Source organism: Mesocricetus auratus, unplaced genomic scaffold, assembly GCF_017639785.1.
Source record: "Mesocricetus auratus isolate SY011 unplaced genomic scaffold, BCM_Maur_2.0 Super-Scaffold_100027, whole genome shotgun sequence".
In the NCBI taxonomy this organism is placed as follows: Eukaryota; Metazoa; Chordata; class Mammalia; order Rodentia; family Cricetidae; genus Mesocricetus; species Mesocricetus auratus.
The window spans coordinates 22,913,875-22,932,714 of record NW_024429208.1 but is presented as its reverse complement, the minus strand read 5'-3'; the positions used below and the strand labels follow the sequence as shown (position 1 = coordinate 22,932,714).

At 48.8% G+C, this 18,840-nt stretch overlaps 1 protein-coding gene across 6 annotated transcripts in view; it reads left to right on the top strand.

Moving 5' to 3' along the window:
* Lrrc20 (leucine rich repeat containing 20) overlaps positions 1-16,049 on the top strand; it is a 98,288-nt gene extending 82,239 nt beyond the window's left edge. For all 6 annotated transcript variants that reach the window (XM_005070835.4, XM_021227628.2, XM_040732224.1 and 3 more), the window contains one exon: positions 13,251-16,049. In XM_005070835.4, coding sequence (XP_005070892.1) covers positions 13,251-13,408 — 158 coding nt within the window. In that variant the 3' untranslated portion in view covers positions 13,409-16,049. The remainder of the gene's footprint in view (positions 1-13,250) is intronic.
* The last annotated feature ends 2,791 nt before the right edge of the window (positions 16,050-18,840 follow it).

Here is an 18,840-nt window from a genome sequence, read left to right as displayed (position 1 = left end):
AGTCAATAGTGCTAATGACAGCAAGATGAAGCCAAGCTGACTTCAGGACAGGGCTGTCTGTAAATCCTGCCCGCTTGGGTGCTGCCATGATTGATTGATTACTTAAGCCTCCCATGAATAGACAGAGCCTAGGAAGGCCCTCTACATTTTGAGGAGCATCAGGGAGGGAATTTGTCCTTGATTTGGGTCTTTCTCTGAAAGATTTGTTAAGTCTTTGGCTCCAGAACCCACCCAGGACACAAGGCTTTGCAAAAGAAGCTTGTGCCAACCCCTTTCCATACACTAGTGGACCATAAGAAATTTAAGAGACTTAGGTTTTTGCTCAGTATGTGTCCCAGGCTGGCCTCAAAGTCCTGATCCTACTCCTGCCTCGGACCTTCTCTTTCACGACAGATAGGGTCCCATGTAGCCTAGAGTGGCCTTACCAAAGGTGACCTTAAATTTCTGATCCTCCCGCCTCCACCTCCAAAATGCTAAAAGTGCAGGTGTGTACTGCCACACATGAGCTAGTTACGCAGTGTTGGGGATGGACCTCAGGGTTTCCTGTGTTCCAGACATTACTCAGTCAGCCACATCCTAACCCTGCCAAGCCTCTCCAGTGCTGGGATTCTAAGTGTACGCCACCACATCTGGACACTTGAAGGCATTTTGCTTTGGCTTCATGAGAGGATTCTAGAGCTTCATATCATACATCTTTCAGGCTTGGCTGAAGTAGACAGCAGCTGCCCCAGAATGCCTTGTTAACCCACATAGCGTTGCAGGTGCCAAGATGTGGACAAGATGCTGAATGTCTAGCAGAAGCAAGAGGGAGGGGTTGTTCATCCCTATGTTAGAGTCTTATCTCAAAAAAGTGAAAGGCGGGGCTGCAGAGGTGGCTCAGTGGTTTGAGAACCTTGGCCACTCTTGCAGGGGACCCAGGTGCACTTCCCAGCACCCACATACAGCCTTTAAGACAGCAAAAACGTTAGAAGAATGCGAAGGAGATCCAAGAGACATGGCAGGAGGTGGTCTTTGGGCTAGGATTAAGGAGCAGAAGTTTGGGGCGGGTGTGGGGTGGTAGGGTGGGGGTGGAATCCACAGTCCTGAGGGGATGTGGAGACCAAAGTGGCAAGACCTTTTTCTGTTATGAGTGGTTTACTGACAGGCTCTGACCCAGGGAGGTGCAGTTGACATGGACACATTTGGTGTCCTCATCAGAAAGACACAAATCACTTCATCTCCTCTCCATCCCGTTATCCATCTCTGCCTCTCGTCCAGATTCAGGGAGCATAAATGATCTTTCTGAGACTTCATCCTGAAGCTCTCGGCTGGCTTCTCGGGCTTATCATCTGCTAGTTAGGCTGCTCCGCTTTGTCATCTCTGCCATGGACCGTGGCTCGGTAGCTCCTGTCCCTGAGCTGCTTCTGTCACTTGAGCAGTTAATCACTGGAGAGAGTCAGCTGCCCCCCCCCCCCCCAGCTATCCTCCAAGGCTGGTCTGCAGCACCCAGCAATCTGTAGCAGTGCATCCCAGGGACACCAGCCCCTGTGCAGACCACTGGCCTGGAAACAGGTTCTTCGCAATTCCCCAGTACAGTCCCTCTGGAGAAACAGGCAGGAGCTGCACTCTCCAGTGACAGAAGGGGAGATGGGACGGTTTCGCAGGTCCAAGCCTCTTTGAAGCAGGAGCGCTGTGACAGGGGTTACTGCGTGCTCATCACAACTACCCTCAGGAACCCAGAGAGCCAGAGAAAGCAGACTGGTGTCTCATCTTGGCCCTGACCCCGCCCCCCCCCACAGGTGGGTGTTAGGATCAGGGACTGCCTTTCATGTTAACTCACTGGCTCCATGACCTTGGTCACCACGAATCTGAGGCTCAATTCCTTTGTAAAGTGGAGCATCGTGAGGAACCTTCTAGAACAGGACCTCAGACATCGGTTTCCAGAAGTCTCCTCCTCTGCTAGGCCCTCTCAGATAAGCTGCCAAATTCCTGTGTGACAGGCACTTAGAGGCAGCTTTTGCTAAAAAGCATTAACTCCCCACTTGGGCTCACAGGTCACTCAAAGCAAGACAAAACCCTGTCATCTCCACCTTCATCTGTGTCTGTCTCCTTGACTTTGACTCCTGCCTGACAGGTGTGTTAGTCACTCAGGAATGCCTATTGAACCTAACACACACACACACACACACACACACACACACACACACAAACCCCTTGGGGCTGAAGACACAGAGATGAGTCACTGTCTACCTTGGATTCCAGGGACAGCAAAGACTGGCAGGGCAGACCACCATCTTCCGAATGTAGGCGCCCGTCATCTTGCCAGAATCATATTGATCCCCATCAACAGTGACAGCAGTTGACAGTTTAATAATTCATTTGTGAGACCCCTTTGAAAGACCAGGGCTGTTTAATTACATGCACATCTCTTGCCCTTACGCCAGTTCTTCCTTTTTTAAAACCTCAAGTTCCTATCAGTACCCTTAGATCTGGTATCACATTGTCTCTGGGGAGCACATTGTCTCTGTGTGCTCTTCATCAGATGGTTAAAGTAATTTTAAAATGGATTAAGGCAATTAGGGCAGCTCCATTGCGGTCTGAGAGAGAGAGCAGGGCTTCCCTCCTGGCCCTGTTGAGCTGAAAGTGAGATCTAAAGGAAATAAGAGTTTACTCTGGAACAAAATATGAGTGGCCTGAGAATATCAGTTCGGTGTGGAACTTTTATAGTAACAAAACAGAGTTGTAATAAATCACTTTTCAAAGGCATTGGTGGAAACACTGACGTGAGTCTCAAAAAATTGGAAAAAACCTCAGCTCCAAGCCTGAATGTTATCTGATGCACTTTCAAGCCTTGAGTTGGTGGGAACTAGGGTCCATCTGTACATTGTAAAGGATTTACCTAGTTGTCATGAAGATGTTAGGTCACATGTAGAGAGGAAGGCAGTAATGGCTGTTAAGAGGGTAACCAATGGCCCAGGATAATTTGGCTCTGGGTTCACATTCTAAACTCTGCACCATAATTGAAGTTCTAATTGGTCGGCCTGCAGAAGGGTCAGTGGAAAGGCTCTTTTCTGGAAATTTCCTTCATAACACCCACACCCACTTATATCTGTCTTGAAAAAATCAATGGTGATTTAAAATTTCACAGGGAACATTTAGGTTAAAAAAAAAAAGCTTCACAAATTCTGATGAAAGTAATTACCTCAAACATAAAAATCTTTGTTTCTTTTAATGTTACTAAGAACAGATCAGTAACACCATTTTTAAAATTAATTTTGTGCATAGGAGTGTTTCACCTGAATGTATGTCTGTGCAGTGCCCTTGGAGATCAGAAGAGTTCTAGATTCCTCTGGGACTGGAGTTACAGATAGTTGTGAGTAACCATGTAGGTGCTACCCGAATTGAACCTGGGTCCTCCAGAAGGCCATCTTAACACTGAACCACCTCTCCAGAAATAAATATACTGACAAACCCAGATAATACACCTGTGATGTTAATACTTTGTTGTGGTGATCTGGAGTGATGGCTCAGTGATTAAGAGCACTGGCTGCTCTTCCAGAAGACCTGGGTTCAATTCCCAGCACCCATATGGCGCATCAAAACCATCTGTAACTCCAGTTCCAGGAGATCCAATGCCATCTGCTGGCCTCCTTGGGCACTGCACACATGCATGTCTATACAGACAAAACATGCATACATATTAAATAAATATTGAGACTAAAAGGAGCATATGCTATTCTTGCAGAGGACCTAGGTTCAGTTCCCAGCACCCACATTGTGTGGCTCACAGCCGTCTGTAATTACAGCTCTAGGGGATATGACAACCTCTGTGGCCTCCATGGGTGTCTGTACACTGCACACGCACACACACACCCCCAATGCACATATAATTAGTTGTGAGACAAAATTACTCAGTAAAACAGATTTACCCATTTATACGGAATGTGAGCTTAAATTTATAACACAGTGATACAGATTAAGAGCTGTATATCTGAACAACCTCTGAAACTTTTTGCTGTTGGTAATGTGATTTTTTGTTGTCATTTGTTTTTGGGTTTTGTCTGAATTATCAGGCCTGATCAGGCCCATTTATACTATACAGAGAGATGAAATGGCATTTCCTTCTCATAGTCTGAGAATCAAATTTGTTTCTGTTCTTTAAGATTTTTAAAAAGTATTATCTTTATTATTTTTACATGTATGGGTGTTTTTGTCTGCATGCTTGGTGCCCACAGAGGCCAAAAGAGAGTATCTGATCTCCTAGGGCTGAAGTTAGGGATGGTTGTGAGCTGCCCTGTGGGTGCTGGGCATCGAACCCCTGTCCTCTGCAAGAGCAGTCAGTGGTCTTAACTATTGCAACATCTCTCCCGCTCCAAGATTTATTTTATTTTTAGGTGTGTGTGTGTGTGTGTGTGTGTGTGTGTGTGTGTGTGTGTGTAGGGAGGTATACTTGCAGAGATCAGAAAGAGAGCCTAAGTCCCCTGGAGCTGGAGATGCGGGTGGTTATGAGCCTCCTGGCATAGATGCAAGAACCAAATTCTAGTCTGCAGCAAGAACATCAATCACTCTAGCCGAGGGACAGGAGCACTCAGGAGGCAGAGGCAGGCACATCTCTGTGAGTTCAAGGCCAGCCTGGTCTACAGAGTTCCAGGATAAGCTCCAAAGCCACATGGAGAAACCCTGTCTGGAAAACCAAATATATAACTGCTAAACCCTCTCTCCACCAATTGCCTCGGTTGGTTCTTTAGGACATTCCAGAGGTGAGTCTGAAGAGATAAAATGGCCTGTGGCACACAGCAACAGGATCAGTGACACTCATTCTTAACAAGGCATCCCTTTGAAGGAAAAAGATACAAGATACCCACCAGGGAGCTTTTAAAAGGGTGCCCCTCCTTTCAAAAGGACCATTTGTGGCTGGAGAGTCAATTCAGTGCTTAAAGACACTTGCCTCCAACCCTGATGACCTCAGTTCGATCCTGGGAACCCACATGGTGAAAATAGAGAACTGACTCTGGCAGCTTGTCCTCTGACCTCCACAGGTGTGACATAGTGGGCAAGCTTACACACACACACACACACAAACACACAAACACACAATGTGATTTTTTTCTTTAAAGGTCTACCTGGTGCTGGGGCCAACATTTAAAGGGCAGAAATGCTGAGCCGGCTTGTAAAGGGAAATCTGTCCCATGCTGTTGTCACAGGAAACTCCTAGATGACTGAGATGAGCATTGTCAGGAACATGGCTGCGAGAGAAGGGACACATGCAGCAGTGCTGGTCTGCTTTGTGCACGACGTTTAGAGCAGAAAACAGTATCTTCTCTCTGTGTGCTGTGGGGTACGCTATGAGTTGCCGTGGCCTGAGACCCTCAATCGCCAGAAGAGCAGGGCATCTCTGCTCAGAGCTGTCCCCCAAGGGAAGTCAGTGATGGCTTCTGCAGGAGACAGAGTCTCCTGAAGCAGGTGGGGTAAGTTCCCAGATGAGGCTGGGTCCCTCACCCCTCAGTGTGGCAGGTGTAAGCTGAAATAGGGAGGCCCTCTCCAAACACCAGGGGGAGGGAGTTGCATAAGGGCCATTTTGTGGTGGGGATAAGAGGGTTGGCGATAGAATTCCTCCCAAGGTCATAATCGAGAGAAAAAAAGTTTATTTAGTATACTGCAAAGAAATCAGAGGGCTTGGAGGTGACAGACCTACCAGAGTGTGTGATGGAACACGGGTCTCTGTTTCTGTGGAGCCCTCATTCAGTTAGGGAGAGCCTCTGTAAATGAGGACAGCTCAAACGGGGGGGGGGGGGTTCCTAGGTGGTTAGGGTGAGCCACCTTATGTGCAAGTTCCCTGGCCAGTGACTCCTGCCTGGACTGGTTGTTGCTGGGTCCTAGGCAGTTTAAGTGAGCCATTTTGCATGTACTTGCTTGTCATGAATCCCCAGCTCATAGATGCAGGGAGCCCTGGAAATGGCTGTAGCTAATCTTGTTTGGCCTGACCACTCTGTTCAGTTCCACTGCTTGGGGGAACAGAGCAGGGCTTTTTTCTGTGTTGGGTGTGCTTTCCAGGCCAGACTCATGGGAGACCCACTGCTTTTCTGGTCTGGCGGTCAAGCCTCGCATCTTTTTTTTTTTTTTAACTGTTGTTTTGGTTTGGTTCTTTAAAGACAGGGTTTCTCTGTGCAGCCCTGGCTGTCCTGGAACTTACTCTGCAGATCAGGCTGACCTTGAACTCAGATTCACCTGCATCTGCCTCCCAAAAGCTGAGATTAAAGGTGTGCACCACCACACCCAGCTACAGCTGGTCCCTCTGTAATCGTGCAATTAGTTACTCTTGACTGTACATCTGAAGGCTAGCACTATGGGAATGTGTTCCCAAAGAGACTTTCATCATAGCATTTGAAATCTATCTCTGTGTTTAAATCTTTCATTCCCTGTCCGATTGGTGTTAGTAATCATGCTGAGGCTTCTGAGTCTCACGTGACTCCCTGCAAGTGGATGGCTGCAGAAGGTCCCTCGGTTTCCTTTCCCCCTGCTCAGCATCCCCTCCGCCTTCATCAGTTCTTCCTGCTGCTGATTAAATCTCTCCTCCCTGCTTTCACTCTGTCTCTTTGATAGGCTTATCGGGTGGGATGTCCAGCCTAGCTTGTTGGGACTGCTGGAACCTGGAATTTCACCCTAACATTCCAGTTACATCTGGGCCTTGATTTCCCTCTGTGCCCCGTGGAAGTTAAGGTCAGTGCAATGACTCGACCTCACTAAGCCAAATGCAAGGGGTTTCCTAATTCTTGGTGATGAGACATAGGGGCTGTGTTGCCTGGCTGCCTCCTCTAAGCTGCCCTCTGCGATGATGAGCCCAAGGAATGAGCCTTTGTCTTCTTGCCATTAGCCCCACAGCCAATAAGGGGCAGCAAGGAGCCTCCCAGGCTGCTGCAGGTGTTCAGAGGAAGGAAGTGGGTGGGCACTGGCAGATGTCAATCACTCTGCTTTCCTTCTCCTCCTGGCGGTAGGTCTGTTCTGTTTTACCTACATCCTGGGGGGGGGGGTTGGCCTTGTGCTCTGCCCTCACCCTAGTCTGTTAGGGATCACCCTGCCCTTCCACCTGCAGTGGTTCCTGCTTGCCAGGCGGGTGGTGACACTCTCACATCTGCCTTGTGCATCTGGCTTCTTCTGTGCAAGCTGTCCACTGAAGCTCTGAATGTGGCCCCGATCTAATCATAGACAGCCCTCCCTCGGGGGTTCAGTGGCCCATCACCCTGAAGTCTAGGAGAGGGTGAACATCCCTTTTCTAACCCCTTCTGCCTGAAGAGTTGGCTGCCTGAGTGCTGCTCCTCTCTGATTAAGCCCACCCAGCTCTGGAGGGGGACACAAGCCACACTGGAAGGCTGCCTGGGAGATGGCATGAAGGACACAGGGCCAGTCGCCAGCCAGCCAGCCATCAGACATCCCGTTTTACCAACTGAATGCTCCCGCGCATGCACGAGCACGCACGCGCATAAACACACACGTCTTTAATATCTCTGGACTTGATCCCACACAGTGGATAGAGATAATCATGGTACTTGGGGCTGGAGAGAGACTTCAGCCGCCAAGATTGTGTACTGCATTTGGAGAAGACCTGGGATTTGGTTCCCAACTGTCAATATTATGTGACTCACAATATCTACAACTCCAGCTCCAGGGAGTCCAAGACCCTCTTCTAGTCTCCCCAGGCACAAATACACATGCACACATGTTCTCCCCAGGTACAAGAACATGTACACACGAGCATGTACATACACAAATAAAAATCCTATAAAAATTAATGGTCCTCGGCTCATTCAGCTATACAAAATGTTAAGTTAGAAATGTTAATAATTCATACAGATCATAAATTAGCAAGACCTTAGTACGTATTACCTAAAACTCTGTAGCTCCATTGGTAGAGCATCTACCTAGCATGCATCAAGCCCTGGGTTCCATCCCCAGCACCTCATAAACTGGAAGTGGTGGAGCAGGTCTGCCCTGCCAGCTATTGGGAGGTAGAGATGAAATGATGAGAAATTCAAAGTCATTCTTGGCCACATAGCAAATTCAAGGCCAGCCATCAATACACAAGTCCCTGTGTAAAAATAAAAACAAGCCAGGTGCCGGCGGCACACTCCTTTAATCCCAGCACTTGGGAGGCAGAGGCAGGTGGATCTCTGTGAGTTCGAGGCCAGCTTGGTGAGTTTCAGGACAGGCTCCAATGCTATACAGAGAAACCCTATCTCGAAAAACAATAATAAAAAATAATAAAAACAAATAATAACTACGGAAAATGCTATCAACAGTAAAATGACCCAGCACAGAGGATCTGGAGGCCTGGGACACTGCAGAGTTCCACTTTGTAATGTTTGTGCTGGGCTTTGGTGCAAAGAGGCCTCTGGGAAGCCCCATAGGCATGGAACCACCTACCTCTTCAGACATGGGGCCTCTGGGTCACTTTCTGCCACCCCCATGCTTACAGTAGCCTGCCCCTTTTAGAAGATGCTTTGGAGCAGGCAGCCCCATACCTGGCCCCTGCTGTGCTTCTCAGTAACCAAATGTCCTTGAGCTCAGCCTTTCTGACCTCAGGCTCCTCATCTGTGAAGTGGGCAGAAGAACCCCTGAGTTGCCCTGACTTCCTCAGTTTTGTAAGCTCTGGTACATGCGCAGGGAACGACTGGCCAGAGCCGGTAGCCTCTCCATTTCATCCTAGCAATCACGCATACAGGAGAGGGCAGTTGTCTGTGCTTCGGGAGTCTTCGCTATCCACCATCCTCAAAGGACTCAAGGTATGTGTCAGGAGGGAGAACAAGGGACCTTGCTGAAGGCCTGGGGTGTGTCTCTGCCACGGATATGGAGACAGCCTCAGTTGAACATCTTGGGGAGGCAGGCTGACCAGAGCTAGGGTCCAGGAACCATCAGAGGCAACTGCATACACATCCTTGGATGGAGCCATTGTCTCTGCTCCTGGCAGGCAGCCGAAGGCATCCTCAGACCAGCCTTTAGGGGCAGATGGTGCAGCCTACGTGTCCGTCACTGGCGGAGTACAGGGGGAGGTGCAGCGAGGAACCGCTTGCACGCACGGCACACTTGGCTGCAGTTCAAAGCAGGTGATTATGTATGTGCAGAGCCTTGTAAGTGGATCCCACAACATGCTTTAATACAACCCAAAACGTTGGGCGCTTGCCAACCCACACAGCCAGGGCCATGGGTGGAAGAGCAAGACAGAACACTTGCTAGTATGCTCGGTCCCCAGCACTACAAAATACAAAAACAAGAGCCGTCAGGAGCCAGGTTGAAGGGGCCCCCACAGGCCAAATCTGGAACAAATTGAGCAACAAATTAATTAAACACAACAGTCAGGGATCAGCAGAAGCATAGAAATCCCTGTTGATAAACAGATGGGCAGCCAAGAAGGGCAGTGCTGAGCAGTGGCAGGCCACGGTCTATAGCCATCACCAAGGTGGATTCGGAACGGACTGTCCGTGGACATCAAGGCCGTGGCAATGGGTGAGAGATGCTGATGAGGAGACTCTGCCAGCCTGCTCTTAAAGAGTGTCCCCACAGAGTTCTTGTTATTTGCAAATGAGAGAAAAATGAAAACAGCAGTAATTATATGGTGGAAGAATCTAGCACCACACTGACAGAGTGATCACAACAGCCTTCAAGATGACTATGCGCCTGGCAGGCGCACACCTGTGCAGGCTTGCAACTGAGGATCTGTGTTCCCACGGAATGACGCACGGAGCAGGACTAGAAATTATTGTGGAGGAAAGCTGGCCTGTTGTCTTCGGGCTTGCTGCTGCCAAGCTTTTCGTTTTGTTTGGTCTGTTTGTTTATATTTTTTGTGTTTGTTTATTTATTTTTTTTGTTTTTAAGACAGGGTCTCTATGTAGTCCTGGCTGTCCTGGAACTCATTTTGTAGACCAGACTGGCCTCAAATTTACAGAGATACGCCTGCCTCTGCCTCCCCAGTGCTGGGATTAAAGAACTCACCACCACATCCAGTATTATTTTTGGGGCATGTTTGTTTATTGTTATAGGGAGTATAAACCATACATAGTGTGCTTATGGAGGTGAGAATTTGTGAATACCAGCTCTGGTCTTCCACCATGTGGGCCCCAGGGATTGAACTCAGGTCCTCGGGTTGCAAGGATGCGCCCTATCATCTGCCACCTCATTTCTGACTGTGTACTGGAACTTAAATCAGGTCATCACTACCTATATTTTTGACAAAGTGCCTTGGGTGTGTTTTGAGAACAGTCCTGTTATCTTTGGATAAATTGAATGGGTGAGAATTTGAAACTTGATTTCCATGTTCTACATATTAGCATTTGGGACCCAGAGCTATGACAGGAGAGATTTGCCCTGACTCCTGAGGACACCTAGCCTCTGCTTGACTATCCAGGGCACTCCTATAGGCATATGACTGGGGACATGATGTGGGAGTCTTGATGCCAAACCTTGAGCCAGTGTAGCGGTGAAGGGCTCTTGATCTGTCTAGGTTCTCAGCGGTACTGGTCTACAGGTGGCTGGAAGGGAGCCCAATGCATATGTGTAGCCCTGTCTTAGGGAGTCCTCAGAGGCACAGTGGACCAGGTGATGGGACAGAGAATGGTGCTGCCACCATTAATGAGAATTGCACGTGTCACCCGATGCAGCCTCATCCATCAGGTCACATACACATTCATTTTGGTCTTTTTTTACTAGATTCTTTCTTTGTTTTGCACATGGAGTTCAGGACAGTTTACAGGAGTGTGGTGGTCCCTGGGATGGAATCAGATCCTTGGACTTGCAGCAAATGTCTTTACCTGCTGAGTCATCTTGCCATCCATCCCTCGCTGCCTTTTTTGAGGCAAAGTCTCATGTGTAGCCCAGGCTAGCCTCAAACTCCCAATGTAGCTGAAGACGTCTCGGATGTTCTGATTCTCCTGCAGCTACCTCCCAAGTGCCAGGATTATAGATGGGTGTCACCACACCTGGTTGATCCATTTCTGGGGATTGAACCCCTGGCTTCATGCAAGCAAGGCAAACACTCTACCAGCTGCCCTCCATCCCCAGCCTCTACACAGGCTTTTTCCCCCTCATCACTACACTGGGATATATCACATGCCGCTCAGTCCCTACATCGAAAGCGCACAGTTCAGTGCGCTTCAGCATGTGTGTTGCTAATGTAAAACATTGTAGTTCAGTGCGCTTCAGCATGGTGTGTTACTATTGTGAGACATTGTAGTTCAGTGCGCTTCTGCATGGTGTGTTACTAATGTAAGACATTGTAGTTCAGTGCGCTTCAGCATGGTGTGTTACTAATGTAAGACATTGTAGTTCAGTGCGCTTCAGCATGGTGTGTTACTATTGTGAGACATTGTAGTTCAGTGCGCTTCTGCATGGTGTGTTACTAATGTAAAACATTGTAGTTCAGTGCGCTTCAGCATGGTGTGTTACTAATGTAAGACATTGTAGTTCAGTGCGCTTCTGCATGGTGTGTTACTAATGTAAGACATTGTAGTTCAGTGCGCTTCAGCATGGTGTGTTACTATTGTGAGACATTGTAGTTCAGTGCGCTTCAGCATGGTGTGTTACTATTGTGAGACATTGTAGTTCAGTGCGCTTCTGCATGGTGTGTTACTAATGTAAGACATTGTAGTTCAGTGCGCTTCAGCATGGTGTGTTACTAATGTAAAACATTGTAGTTCAGTGCGCTTCTGCATGGTGTGTTACTAATGTAAGACATTGTAGTTCAGTGCGCTTCAGCATGGTGTGTTACTAATGTAAAACATTGTAGTTCAGTGCGCTTCTGCATGGTGTGTTACTAATGTAAGACATTGTAGTTCAGTGCGCTTCAGCATGGTGTGTTACTATTGTGAGACATTGTAGTTCAGTGCGCTTCTGCATGGTGTGTTACTAATGTAAGACATTGTAGTTCAGTGCGCTTCAGCATGGTGTGTTACTAATGTAAAACATTGTAGTTCAGTGCACTTCTGCATGGTGTGTTACTCATGTAAAACATTGTAGTTCAGTGCGCTTCTGCATGGTGTGTTACTAATGTAAGACATTGTAGTTCAGTGCGCTTCTGCATGGTGTGTTACTAATGTAAAACATTGTAGTTCAGGCACCAGTAAGATGGCTCTGCGGGTGAAGGTACTCACTGCCCAAGCCTGGCCACCTGAATACAGTCTCAGAGACCCACACAGCGAAAGGAGAGACCAACTTGGGAAGCTTGTCCTCCAACCTCCACACATGCTCAGTTGCACTCACACACCCACATAAATATGTACTCACACATAAATGTAAAAAATTGCAACACTGTAAATGACATGAAATTTTGCCAGTTAAACCATTTTCAGTGTGGTACCTCTGGGTGGCATTGACTGCTTTTTTTGTTTGTTTGTTTGTTTTGTTTTTCAAGACAGGGTTTCTGTATTGTTTTGGAGCCTGTCCTGGAACTCGCTCGATAGGCCAGGCTTGGTCTCGAACTCACAGAGATCCACCTGCCTCTGCCTCCCGAGTGCAGGGATTAAAGACGTGCGCCACCAACGCCCGGCAACTGCTTTTATAATACTGTGCAGCCATCACCACCATCCGTTTCCAAGTTGGCTAACTCACCCTGACCTCTTCTTCCAGCTTCAGGGAGAAGCTGTCTACAGTCTCTGTGAACTTTATTCTAGATGCCAAGTGGAGTTGCTGTGCCTGCCTTCCTCAGGAGGGACAGAGCAGAGTCCATAGAACTTCCTCCTCCCAAGGAGGAAGCATGTGTCCGAGTTTTTCTCCTTTTTACGGCTGAATGCTATTCCATTGTGCTCACATACATACTCTTGTTTCTTTACCTGTTGGTGGATATCAGGCTATTGTGAATAACTCTCCTGTTCTCTCTATGTAACAGGATTTGAGTGCCTGTCTTTAATTCTTTTGAGTCTGTGTAGGAATAAAATTGTGGTCTATATGATAATTCTATTTTTGAGATGCCTAATCTAATTCCCCCACAATAACTAACAAATGGTAGCCCAGGGCCACCTTCAGACTCACTATGTAGTAGAGCGACTCTCTAGCCACTGCTTCCCAAGTGCTGGGATTACAGGCATGGCCTCCATGCCCAGCCTAAGTCCTCACTTACAAAGCTGCTGTCCCACATGTGGCTTCCGTGTCCTGGTGAGCCCCCGATGACCCCTCCCTCAGGGATGGGAACCCCTGCGGCTCCCTGTGCTCCTGTCTTCCTGCTCCGTCATCTATGCCGGCCTGCTTGTCACACCCCTCTAACCTGTCCCCTCTCTCCCCAACAGATGTGCCTGTGGAGAAGCTGGCCACCATGCCAGCTCTGCGGCTCATCAACCTGCGCCTCAACCCACTGAGCCCCGAGGTGCGCGTCATCGCCCCGCCACTCATCAAGTTTGATATGCTCATGTCTCCAGAGGATGATGCACAGGCCCCTCCGCCTTAGGACGCACTCCCTGTGCTCACCCAGCAAGGGACAAAAGCTACTGGCCTGCCAACCTGAGGGGAGGACAGGCTGTGGAAGGCCAAGCTTCGGGAGTGGGATGGGGGGGCCACACAGGATAAAGTGGGAGGGGCGCAGCTAAGCCAAGATAGGTAGCTTAGCGCTAGAGTGAGCCCTGGTGCTCCAGAGGGAGAAGCTAGGTGAGGGTCGAGCCTGGCTCAGGACACTCAACACTGCCGTGCTGATGTAGGTAGGTTTCTTCGTAGCTTGGGAGGAGGAAAGGAAGTGGAGAGCCTTTCCTGCTTGGGACTCATCTGCCATTCTGCCTCCACGTCGTCAGACGCCTTCTAAGCTCATGGATGAGTCTTTGATGGGCATTTTATGAACCTTATGATCTGAAGCCAGTCACCATCCTGAGAAGAGACCACCTCTGACTATTTGTCATCTTCTGAAGACTGAACATAGTCCTCCTTCGAAAGACTGGCCAGCAGAGTGCCTGGACTGGTCAGAGCCTGAACTAAGAGTTCAGATGCCTAGGTCCTGTGGTTGGTTCCTGTAAGCAGGAGTGTTTATGAAGGCCTGGGTACAGAGGGCAGCTCCGGGCAGCTCATCCTGTCTTGTGCAAGACAAGGGGAAGAAGTTCTATGCACTCTGCTCTGTCCCTCCCTGATGATAGCCCGGTATGGCCAGGCATCATCCCCAGGGCCACAGGAGCGGTGACCCAGAGAAGACAAAACTGTCTGCACTTGTGACCTTGACCCAAGGTCCTTCAGTGACCTCCTTCATCGTGGCCTCCCTCTGATAGCAGCCTGGTTGCCGTGTCCTGGCCCAGGACCACCACCCTCAAGGCTATCACCATAATCACCAATGACCTGCCATCTCTAGGACCTTTTCCTGTGGCCTAGGAGGTAGCCAGAGAGTAGGGTGTCGAGCTGTCCCAGTGCGCTCAGAACTGTGGAATTTCCCAGGAGTTGGCTGGGCTCTCACCTCTGGTAAGGCCTATACTTGGGGGCATCCCTGGTCCCCTCAATCTCCATGTGTCTACCTCCTTACCTGAGCAAGCAGAGCTATCAGCTGCCCAGACTCTGGCTGGTCAACACCTTTGTGTAGGTCCGTGAAGGCTGTGTAGGTACCAGGACACAGGTAGGGCTTTGCCACTTTGTCTCCAAGATTCTGCAGTTTAGAACTAACACTACTACTCCAAGCAGAAACCTGTCATGGAGTTTGTCTGGGTCCCTGAACTCTCACAGTGCTCCTGGTTCTTGGAATGTAGAAGGATCTCATGGTTGGAGCTCAGCAGTTCCAAGTATGGACAGGCTAACTTGAATATGCTGAAAACGCAGCCTCTGGTGTTGTCCACCTGTCATTCCCGTCCTTGGAAAGCTGAGACTGTAGGATTGTAGGTCTGAGGCCAGCCTGTGTTGCATAATGGGAGTCTATCTCAACTTGACAACAGCAGGCAGACAGAAGAAAGGAGTGTCTGGCGTGGTGATGCCCTCTTAGAATCCCAGCCCTCAGATAGTAGAAGCAGAAGTGTCAGGAGTTCTAGACCAACCTCAACCTAGAATAAAAAGAGTCTCCAGGCTATGTCAGACCCTGTCTCAGTAAAGGGGAAACTAAAATGCAGGTTTCCAGGCCTCCCACTGGTGTTCTGAGTCAGAACTGTGACTTAACAAGCACCAGAGCTGGTCCCTTCAGTAGTGTCATGGTGAGAACCAGTCAAGGGCCTGGGTGACTTGGGCATGTCCTCACAGTGCAGAGTGAATGTCATGCCCTGATACACACACACACACACACACACACACACTCTTCCATGGATCTGAGTATATGCTCAGCCCCCACTAACAGCACTGGGAGACACTAGCATCTTAGATCATTTCTCAGTCTTGGCTTCACTGGAATGACTACTGTAGTGATCACCAGATGGTGGCTAGGTATGTCCTGTCACCCCACCTCACCTCTCTGGGGCATCCCTGCATGGCAGTTGGGGTTGCTCCTGGAAGTCATTCTCTATGCTGCCTAGACAGACAAGCTTGGGCAGTCAGAAACCTCCAGGTCCAGGCTACCAGTGGAAGGAAGCCCTTTGCTTCAGTCTGTAATAGAGGATGGATGTGTTAGTCTTATCTGCCTGGGTAGTGTTTGGTTTTTAGTTTCTTTTTTTTTTTCTTTCCCAGTGTGTATAAGTAGTATTTGATTTATTCTCCCAGCACACACTCTGGGAATCAGAGAACGGATGTCACCTGCCCACCTTTGAAGGGAGACTGCCTCTCTGGTGGAAGGCTTGAGTTACAGTTTGGTCCTCTATGCAACAGCTGCTACAGTCATTAGATGAGCTGGGCATGCCTGCCCAAGTCCATCGGGAATGAGCTGTGGACTGTGGGCGTCCTCAGAGAAGGAGTTGGTAAAGAAGATCATTAGACCCAAAATCTGAGATGCCAGCCACTCTCCCAGCGATTTGTATGCCAGTCTATAGGTTAGGGAATGTTAACTGAGAGATTCCATCTATATGGCTACAAGGAAGTTATCTACGCTGGGTGAAGACTTTCCAGTGAGGCTTTTTTTGGGGGGAGAATCACCCACACACCTATAAGCAACTCCTCACCCATGCTCTGTAAAGAAACACAATAAACTCATTGCTTCCCCAGGTTTGACATTGATAGAATCATACTTTGGTTTGTCATTGGGATCGTACAGTGGGAAGATGAACATTATTTACATCTCCCACAGGGGAGGAATTCTCAAAACTACAAGGTAAAGGAAGCTATACTAGACCCTGGTGGTGTTGGTTGCATGCTTTTAATCCCAGCACCCAGGAGGTAGAGGCAGGCAGATCTCTGTGAGTTCAAGGCCAACCTGGGTCACACAGAGAAACGCTGTCTCAAAAGGGGGGATCGGGGGAGATTCGGGACTGGAGAAATGACTCTGCTCTTCCAGAGGACCGGGATTCAATTCCCAGCACCCACAGGGCAGCTCACGACTATCTGTAACTCCAGGATTCAACACCCTCATACAGACATTCAGGTAAAATGTCAGTGTACACAAAAATGAAAAGCAAAGGCTGTACTGGGGCAAGCCCACAAAATGTACAGCCTGCAGCATGCTCTGCAGAGCAGTGGATGGATGTGGGCCTGGAGAAGACTGTCTTGGGAAGGATGGTCAACTCATGTCACTAGTGGCAGACATTACACCTTTTGTTACCCCCCACCCCGTTCTCTGAGAAGACTTTTGGATACTGGTTAAAAGTGCAGTAACTCTGCTCACCCCAGGTGCAACTTCAGAGACTCGGGTTTGGCTGGTGCTGTCCAAACAAACCCTCCAGATGGCTTTGATGGCTTTGACAGCTTTGACGTTCCAGCTAGAGAACTGCTGTTCTGGGTTCAGACGTGTTTTGTTTTTTGTTTTTTGTTGTTGTTTTTTTAAGTTGGATTGTCCAACTTCAATTGGAATTGTAAAACCAAATGCACTACGGCTTTTATTGAATAGACACAGAGCACCCAGCAGGTACCAGGCACATTATGGTTGTTAACGTGTTTATCCCTTGGTGCTATCTTAGCAGTCCTGTGATTTCCAGAAATCTCTGCCTCTCTCCAAGCCTTGGTTACTACCTGCAAAATGAATGGGCCATGCTAGGAATTCCCGAGGAACTTTCTGGAATCACACAGTCCACATTGCTTGGGTTCTAAGGGTTCTGCTATTCAATGTCCCCTGCAAATCAAACTTTTCCTGTCAAATTCCAGCTTTCAGGACTTCAGTCATTGACCATGAGCTGACAGATCCTCACTTATTCTTCCTGTAGGGAGGAGGCTGAGACCTAGTTTTTCATGCAGATAGGAAGCCTTGGTCAAGACAGGGTGATTACAGTGAAGTATAAGGTGGATGGAGTGGACATGCACAGGGTAGCGGAGGCAGAGGTAGGCGGATCTCCAAGTTTGAGGCCAGACTGGTCTACAGAATGAGTTCCAGGACAGCCAGGGCTACACAGAGAAACTCCTCTCAAAAAAAAAAAAAAAAAGCATTTGGGGACAAAGGAGGGCTCAGAGTCTTGGGATTGTTGATACTGTTAATACAACTAGACCCCTCCATTAAGTGAAAGTTCTTATTTCCTGGGCAGGAGGTTCCTGGACTGGAACGTTGTATTGAAGATGACAGATTAGCAGAGTTCATGGATATGGCAGTGTGAGACCAGAGGGTGTGACCTGGTGTTTTTTTTCCCCAACAGATCATGTTGGACCCCTAGAATCGTGCTTTGAAACTTCTGTGTGTCTGAAATGTGTTTGTTCCTTCTCAAAAAGCCAGTCAAATCCTGGGAGAGGGGACCATGGCCAGAAAGGGCAGGTCTAGGATCAAAGGTAGGTTTGAGTGGGGAGAGTTCTCAAACAGTCAGGAGGAGACACAGGCTGCCAGTGCTCATGAGTTCCTAGTGTCCACTTGTCCCCAAAGGGAACTTGTTTTACATTTAAATTTTTTTTTAGTGTATGAGTGTTTTTGGCTGAATGTATGTGTGCCTAATACGGGAGAGGGCATCAAATCCCCTGGAGTCACGGGTGGTTGTGGTCCATTAGGTGGGTGCTTGGGACTGTACCTGAGTCCTCTTCCAGAGCAACAGGTGCTCTTACCCACCGAGCCCTCTCTCCAGCCCCCAAGGGACTTGTATGTCCTTGTTTGCTGTAGCAGCATCACTCCCTACCAGCAGGCGTGGCTGGAGGGGTGAGCACAGGACCAGGAAGCATCAGATTCAGGTCTTTAGGATGGCCTGTTTAGCTTCTGCATGTCCAGGGTCTTCAGTTGAGCCTGAGCTTCATAGGAGGCCTGCTTGCATGGAAGTGACCAATGGCTTTCTCCAGATGGCATGATTCTGGAAAATGGCTTCTCCAAGCCTTTGCCTCCCCATCCAGTCAGCAGACCAGCTCACACAACACGGGGGGTACATCAGGGTTACCACCTGCCATGCCCTGAAACTGCCTCTCACAGCTACTTACTGCCCACCACTGTGAGCAAAGCCCTCGGGGTCCAGACAAGAACATAGCCTCTTGTTGCCACAAAGGGCTGCAAGGACATAAATCCACTGGACACATCTGGAGGCTGGTGGGGAACCTTTTTGGTGGTTCAGAAGCCTACAAAGCTGTGAACCCAGCACCTGGGAGGCTGAGGCAGGGGAATTGTGATGTGGATCCCAGCCTGGGCTTACAGCATCAGAACCATGTCCCAAAGAACAAAATGCCACTATTAACACTTGTCTGAGCTGCTCATCTAAAGAGGCTGCCTGATGAGTCGGCGGAGGCCTTGACAGCCAGCTGGAGCTCCTGCTATTGCCCAAGAGCAAAACTAGATTCCTTCCATCACAAGCATCTATGCTCCCTATCTCCTGGCAATGGCGACCACCTAAGCTGACACTTTTCAGGATAAGTCCCAAGGGCCTTTCTCACTGCCCAGTT